The sequence below is a fragment of the Lycium ferocissimum genome, chromosome 7, assembly GCF_029784015.1.
Source record: "Lycium ferocissimum isolate CSIRO_LF1 chromosome 7, AGI_CSIRO_Lferr_CH_V1, whole genome shotgun sequence".
Lineage (NCBI taxonomy): Eukaryota > Viridiplantae > Streptophyta > Magnoliopsida > Solanales > Solanaceae > Lycium > Lycium ferocissimum.
In genome coordinates, this window is record NC_081348.1 from 32228823 (window position 1) to 32236768 (window position 7946).

At 31.9% G+C, this 7946-nt stretch overlaps 1 protein-coding gene across 1 annotated transcript; it reads left to right on the forward strand.

The window, feature by feature from the left end:
- The first annotated feature begins 2723 nt into the window (after positions 1 to 2723).
- Positions 2724 to 4919, forward strand: LOC132064432 (transcription factor MYB61). The gene is made up of 3 exons (XM_059457412.1): positions 2724 to 3139; positions 3339 to 3468; positions 3571 to 4919. Exons 1-3 carry the CDS (start codon positions 3007 to 3009, stop codon positions 4610 to 4612), a joined length of 1305 nt encoding a protein of 434 aa, XP_059313395.1. The 5' UTR covers positions 2724 to 3006; the 3' UTR covers positions 4613 to 4919.
- The last annotated feature ends 3027 nt before the right edge of the window (positions 4920 to 7946 follow it).

Consider the following 7946-nt stretch of genomic DNA (forward strand, 5'->3'; position numbering starts at 1 on the left):
TTTTTTTTTTTTAGTTATTTTGATTTCAAATCCCACTTTTTAAGTCATTTACATTGCGGACCCAACTTTGCATGCTTTGTTGAAGGAAATAAAAATACTCAAAGGAATAATATAAGCACAAGCAGAAGACTTAACAATGGCTATATAGAAGAAATTTATCAAACTAGAGAGAAAAGATAGGAGACTTTACTTAATAACTCAAAACTCTTGAATCTCACTACAATTAAAATATGTGACATACCATCCCTATTTATAATATTAGAAAACTAATATACACTAGGATTAGAAAACCCATTCCAACATGAACTAGACAAATAAATCCTAACTAAATATGAATTAAATAAATACCAAATACCAATCCTAAATAACTTTGGATTAGTAATCTTGGTTTAATTCCAACATTTGCCATACATAGACCTGTAATTAATATATCTGCAATTTCATTCCCTAACTTTGTCGTACAACTCATCTGCTTCTTTTTTTCTTCTCTAACATTATACTTATATAATAGGATATATCTGGGAAATAAAATAAAAAAAGAAAATAATTATAATTGATTATGCACTTATTGTAAAAGATCATATATATATATATCACAGGACGGTAAATACTGCCCTTCGCCACTCATTTCATATTTAGCTTTTTCCCTCGAGTTTTCTTCTCTTCATTGTTCCTTGTTCCTTATATGGAGTATTAGAAAAGAAATCCGTGATTGCTTCATGTCTTTATTTTTTGAACACAAATTTATTGCTACATTGGTACTTTTTTATCTTTTTTTATTCGAGTATAGTTATTATTCCGTATGTCCAACTATCTAATACTTTTTTGGTGTCTATAAGGTCAAATACATGCTGCCAGGGCAAAGACAATGTATTTCCATGACTAGCCCGTCACACAAATAGGTACACTTGATGGCAGTTTCTCTATTAAGGCCTGATAACTAATTCACACACACAAAAAAATGAAATTAATTCAAGAAACTTGCAATTGAAATTTGAATTTTGAGCCAGGATTCTTAGTAGTTTAGTTGGTTGACCATTTGAACTTCACCATACTAGTGAGAGTTTGATTTCTCACCATGTGATCTTCTCCTCATTTCCCTTCCCCTTATTCCTATATATAAATGTTTTTTTTAATTTGAAAAAAAAAAAAGACTTTGAACTCTGAAATCCTTAACTGTGAGAAAGGGATGAAAGCCTTTTCGTGCAAATTCTAAATAAAAATAATGTGTGCAATACTTTAGGATGGAAGGGTAATTCAACACAGAGTTTGTCCGTACTCAAGTTTTGAGTATTCTGAATTCAGTATAGGACAGCTATATCATTGTCATTGTCGGCTGTGTTTAGATGAAAGACACACCGTTTAATCGTTTAAATATTTTTGATTTAGTCACACAAATGATTAGAGGACAAAATAAGTTATTTTTTCTTATAAATGGAGAAAATAATCCTCGAATAAACAATCGTTTAAAAAAAAGAATCACAATCAATCATGGGAAGTTTTAGAGTCTTCTTTGTTTTCTTTATCTTATTTGATTTTGTCTTCGGAAGAAAGATAAATGATATAAGGAGTTGGTGGAATATATATGATTTTCAAGAAAGATGGAAGATACCATCCATGTTCCTACAAAAAATATTGTTTTCATCTTTTTATTTTATTCATTAAATATTAACGACGCTATAGAAAGAGATTATGATCAGTTCACAAAAATTATTCACGGATCACTGAAAAAGAAGAAAATAGAAAAGACAAGTTAATTATTTGAATTCCATCTGGCCAAAATCCATATAAAATGTGATTAGAGTTTAGGGAATATTATATGATGTCAATAATGAAAGACAAGGGAATATATGATGACAGGAGGCTTTTTTTTACCATTAAATAATTTAGTTTACCCTAATTGCTAGCTTTAACCAATCATTGGGATTTCTAGTCTGCAAACCCCTTAAACATATTCATATATTCTAACCCCTTTTTTTATGTTTTGGAATCTTTGGAATAAGATTAACTCAAAATCAGTAGTTTATTTGAACACACAATATCAAACTCAATGTTCGCATTTCTTAAACAAAGTCATCCAAATTACAACTTGTCTTAATTTTTAATTTAATTTCTTCAAAAGACTTTACGAACAGTAGCTATTGCGGAAATAATATTGTGGCCATGAAATAAATATCTGTCTTGGTGACCCACAAGTGCTGTCAAACTCATTAATTTCTCAAAACCCTTTGATAAGACAAATGCAAGTCAGAATATTGGAGCTCCATTTCCAAATTCCAAATTAGCAAATTGCAAAAGGGTAAAATGAAATTTTAGAGAAAAAAAGGGGGGGGGGGGGGGGAAGGGGGGGGGAAGAAAACAAAATTTATGTTCCAGTCTCTCACAATTTTTGTAATGCATTTTGATGCGATATAGAGTTTAATAAAGAAATTACTTTGAAATTTGTGGTCTGAAATAATTCATAAATATTTTTGTGAGTTTAAATCATATTGTTAAGTTAAAATAAAAAGTTTGTTAAATTGTATCCAAATAAGTAAATTTTATTCTAAAAAATATTTAAGATCTCCGAAAACACCGAACATTAGTTAGTTTGATCTTTCCTACTCCGAATAAAGCCATATATAAAAAAAAGTACTATTTATTGGACAAACTAATAGATATTAAGACCGAGAGCAATAACAAATTCAATAAATTTACTAAACCTCAAAAATCGAATCATCTGCTGAATACGACCTTCTTTTTAAGGCTCCTCCTCCCTCCTATCCAATTGATTCCAACAACTACAACCTCTTCCCCTTTCATTTTCCACAGCTTCCACTCCCTTCCTAACTATCATTATATCATTTTCTCTCTCTCTCTCTTAAAACTCTCTTTGCTTCTTAGGAAGTAAGTAGAAAAGAGAACAAAATATAATCAACCAGCTTCATTTAGCATTCAAATTAAAAAAATACAAACTAAACTTTGCCTTTTCTTTTTGGACTTCATTTTCCAGCATTGCAATATCACATGGGGAGGCATTCTTGTTGCTACAAACAGAAGTTAAGGAAAGGCCTCTGGTCTCCAGAGGAAGATGAGAAACTTATTAAGCATATTACTAAATTTGGTCACGGCTGTTGGAGCTCTGTCCCGAAGTTAGCAGGTGCACTACTACTACAACTACTAACAATTTTCTTAGTTAGTTTTCTCATTTTTCTTGAAAATGCATGTTGAAAGTGAAAAATTTACGGTAATTTATTTGATAGGGGATTCCGATTTGCTTGAATTGAGGCGTAATTATTGTTGTTTTAATTTTGTTTTCACGTTTTTCTTTTTAGTGATAATTTTTTAAATGGTTGCAGGTCTACAGAGGTGTGGAAAAAGTTGTAGGCTGAGGTGGATTAACTACCTGAGGCCTGATTTGAAAAGAGGAACATTCTCACAGGATGAAGAGAATTTGATCATTGAACTTCATGCAGTTCTTGGGAACAAGTAATTATATTCTTCAACAAAACAATACTTATAAAATTCGATTCATACCATGATGTTATAATCAACCTGGGCTGACCTTAATTTTTTTTGTTTTGCTCGCAGGTGGTCTCAAATTGCAGCTAGATTGCCTGGAAGAACAGATAACGAAATCAAGAATTTGTGGAACTCTTCAATTAAGAAAAAGCTAAGGCAAAGAGGGATTGATCCAAATACACACAAGCCACTTTCTGAAGTTGAGAACGAAGAGAAAGCGTCGGCAAACAGTAACAATAAGAACAATGACAAAGTTTCTGAAAGCTCAAATAACGAGTTCAATTTTGTTGAGGCTCATGATAATGGATTTTCAAAGCCAATTAAGGCATCTTCAATGACAAATAATATGGACCGGTATTCACTTATTGATACCAATAATATTGCCCCACCAACTCATGAATTCTTCACCACCAATTGCAAGTCTCCTGATTTGTCTAGTTATCTCTCCTTTCACAATAATTATAGTCCCAATACCAATATCCTCTTCAATACCAATATTACCAGGAATTCTGCTGACATGGTATCTGATCAGTTCAACTGTGGCTCCTTGGCAAATGCTAGCTTTTCTTCTATGTCGAATTCGATTCTTAGTACATCCCCGTTGGCACGTAATAATATAAAGCCTTCTTTGAGTACTCTTCTTCCTGATCATACTACTTTTAATATCAACAAGTTCCAGAATTGGGAAGCGTGTACGATCAGCAGCAATGGCAGCAACAACAGTAATGGTAGCAGTAACAGTATCGAGTTACAAAGCAACTGTTCATTTTTCGATAACAATGCTGCCGCTTTCACATGGGGATCAGCAGCAGCAGATGGCGCGGGGAAAACGGAGAGAGAAGAAATCAAATGGTCTGAGTATATGCAAACCCCGTTTTCACTAGGTGTTAATAATAATAACACAATACAAAATCATCATCAAATTTCTCCGCATCAAGACTTATACGGAGAAACAAAATCGGACACACAATTCATGACACAAGGTTCGTTGAATTTGAGTACTACTAGTACATGGCTTCAGAACCAACCCCCGCAGACTTCTCTACAAACTGCAGATTTATACAGTAACAATTTCCAGAGGCTTCCTGCCGCCTACGGACAATTTTCTTAGCCGATTTTCAATGGCTAATTATCTCTCTTATTATTGGACGGTTACTTCCCTACTACAGGTGTGTGCTATAGTGTTTTTCTTCTTCTTAATCTGTAAATAGGTCTTACACATATTTCCTTCCTTTGTCTCAACACCTGATATATTCTTGATAAAAATATCGGAAAGTTTGTTGATCATCATCTTTTGTGTATGGTATATGATAGTATATGTACTTCTTTTTTCCGCTTTCTAGATTTTTATATTTACTGATTGTAATTCTGTTTGTTGATTGAGTGTTTAACCGAAAAGGTTTTTGACTTCTCTAGTATTTACCGTTGTAACCATGACGCATGCGTTCCTATTCAAACCAAAAAGAATCCGTTGCAGATAGCGACCATCTGGAAGATAGCCTAAATGGGTGTCTATCATTGTCTCCTACAGATGGAGATAGTTTTTACTTTTGACAGTCTTTAAGTCAATTCCACTCTCTTTGACTAATCTGTGAGTGGCTGTCTGTATGTTGTTCATATACCATGTAAAATATTGAAGAGCTTAGGAAGAATGAGGTTCAACTAATTACATGCAAAAGTAGTACTCTCTCAGCTTCATTTTATAGGACACTTTTTTTTATATTCTAAAAGAACCAACAAATTTTCATATTTGAGAAACTTTTAAGTTAACTTATTCAATATATCCTTAATAATTTACTGTTATAGCCATACAAATGTCATGGCGTGTTTAATACAACAAGTTCTAAGAGTACATTTGATATGTAACAAAAGTCTATATGCTATTAAATTCCCTGTCCAGTCAGACATCACCGTTATAGAAATAGAGGGGTACTTTCTATTGGAAAAAGAAAAGGAAAAGGGCAAAAAAAACTCACAAGTTTGAAAGACTAGCTATTTAGTCAAAGAGAAAGGATTAAAGTGTGAAACATAATTTGAATAATGTCCTTTTATAATCCTTGAGGTTCAAGAGAATCAAGAAAATTTCCAACTCAAATCTTGGTTAGTTGAAGGATACCCATTTAATTGCTTAATGACTTGGAAAGCCACAAATAAGACGCAACTTCAAGAATATGGACACTAATGATACATCCTCTATGGGAACTAAACTTTTTCTACTTACGGAAACAGGAGAAAGAAATTATAGGGTCCCTCCCTTCTGATAGAAACAGCTGATACATACTTCAAGACTCAAAGTGGTAAGTAGAGTAAAGAGAAAAAAAAAATCATATCTTTCTTACAACATAAGAGATATGCTAGAGTGAAAACAGTATAAGAGAGGAAAACACCACCTTATTAAGTAAAAAAAATTCTATAGAGACAGCATCTTCTTCTGTTGAAATTGAACTATATACCTTTGGTTCTCTTACTTTTTTTATTTTTCCATTAAAAGTCCCAATTTTCACTTATAGCAAATGGGCCAAGTTTGCATGTGAGGATGCTTATATCAGTCTTTCATATTCAACATTCACTATCACCGTAAAACTCCATGAATTAAAGTCTCCTCATAAGATGTGCTATTCAACACCAGGGTCCCTCCTTAACTTTCTAACTATCGCCTTTTTCCTTGTTTTACTTTTACATAATATCCATGTACTAGCTGTCGTCTAAAATCTGTACGTAAGAAGCTGACAAATAATCTTCATGTATAGAAATAAAGGAAAAGGAAATAAATACCCCAAATTTGCAGATGGGAAAAAATAATTGTCAATCATAAATAGCTTATGGATTTTAAAAGAATCAAAAAAGAGACCCATCCAGATATATATATGACTCAACCACATGAATATGTATGGTAGGGCCTTTAACCAGTCTCCTTCCCACGTGCAGCCAACGAAAATTTATGCAGACTTTCTCCATATTAATTGAATGTTTTTTTCTCCTATAGACTTCTGGCCCATTTTTTGGTTAAAAATTTAAAGAATTAATACGTAGAAAGCATTGTCTAAGGAGTAGTATATTAATTGGGGGGTCGCTTTGAATCCATGTGAATCGAATTATTGAGTCTCTCTTCTTGGCCCTACATTCTTTCTTCTACACAGAACAGAACAAAAATAAAGAAATTGACATCTTATAAAAATTTATCAGACTATACATATATGGAATTTGGACCAAAGATATCCAATTCTACTGGACCTTATACTATATGGTGTGCATCCGCCCTGGTGTGGTGTGATGGCCAGAAGCAGTTTTTACTGCAAAGTTTTAATTCTTTCAAGAATTTAAAAGAAAAAAAAAGTAAAAAGGGGGAAATAAAAAAGAAAAAGGAATAGGAAGGATATGCTACTAATAGACTAGTAGGACGAAAATTAGACAAACAATGATGAAGGTGATAATTGGGGGCTGGGACAATGATACATAATAAAGGTGATAAAAGAATGTCCAATATAGTAGCATTATTTTGATATTCTGAAATTTTATTGGAAAGGAACATGCTATAGTTGTTTCTTCTATAATATGAGCAAGAACCTCTAGAATTATAAATAAAGAACTTGTGAAGTGCTGAGGGAGCAGAAGTTGTTTTATCAGTTAAAAAAAGGAAATTAAAGTCAATCCACAAGGGAAGCAATTCTTTTTCTTTATTAATAGTAGCTGTTTTATTAAAGTGGTTATAACGAAGTCTTGGTAAACCTGAAAAGATTCTTACTATCACTCTGTCAGTATCATAGCAACAGAGAGACAAAGTGTAAAGTAAAACGAGAACTATTTTCACAAAACTTTCACAACTGTCTTCTCTTTTCCTTTTACATTGTTACTTTGAGTTTAACTTTTATACACCACTAATATAGTACCCACGCAATGCGCGAAAAGTGTCAAAGAAAAATATTCTGAAAAATTATTATCTCATTTGCTTGATCATACTTATATTGATATTTTTGGTGAATATTATAATATTCACCAAAAACTATATTATAATCAACGATTGTGGATCAAATGATTTATAATTTTACGATTTATAAAATAAGAAAAGTTAAATATTTTTATACTGAATTTTATACGCTTACACAGACTTAAGTCTTATTCCTCATATTTCTCCGCTAATGTTTTTAATTTTTAAACTTTTGTTTCTTGTTTATTGTTATTGTATTATATTCATTACTTCGTAACGTTACATTGTCAAATAATTATTTATTAGCTTGTCACCTGCCTTATATCATCCTTCCCTTTTCATAATATATAGATAGAAATATACGATTTTTCTTACTTCTGATTTATTTTTATTTGTACACATTTTTTATTTCTCGGTATTCTATTTAATTTTATCAATAATAATTTTGAGTATTTTTTACTTTGTTTTATCATTTAAAATACATCAACATCAAACTATAAATATACTCACAGTTTCT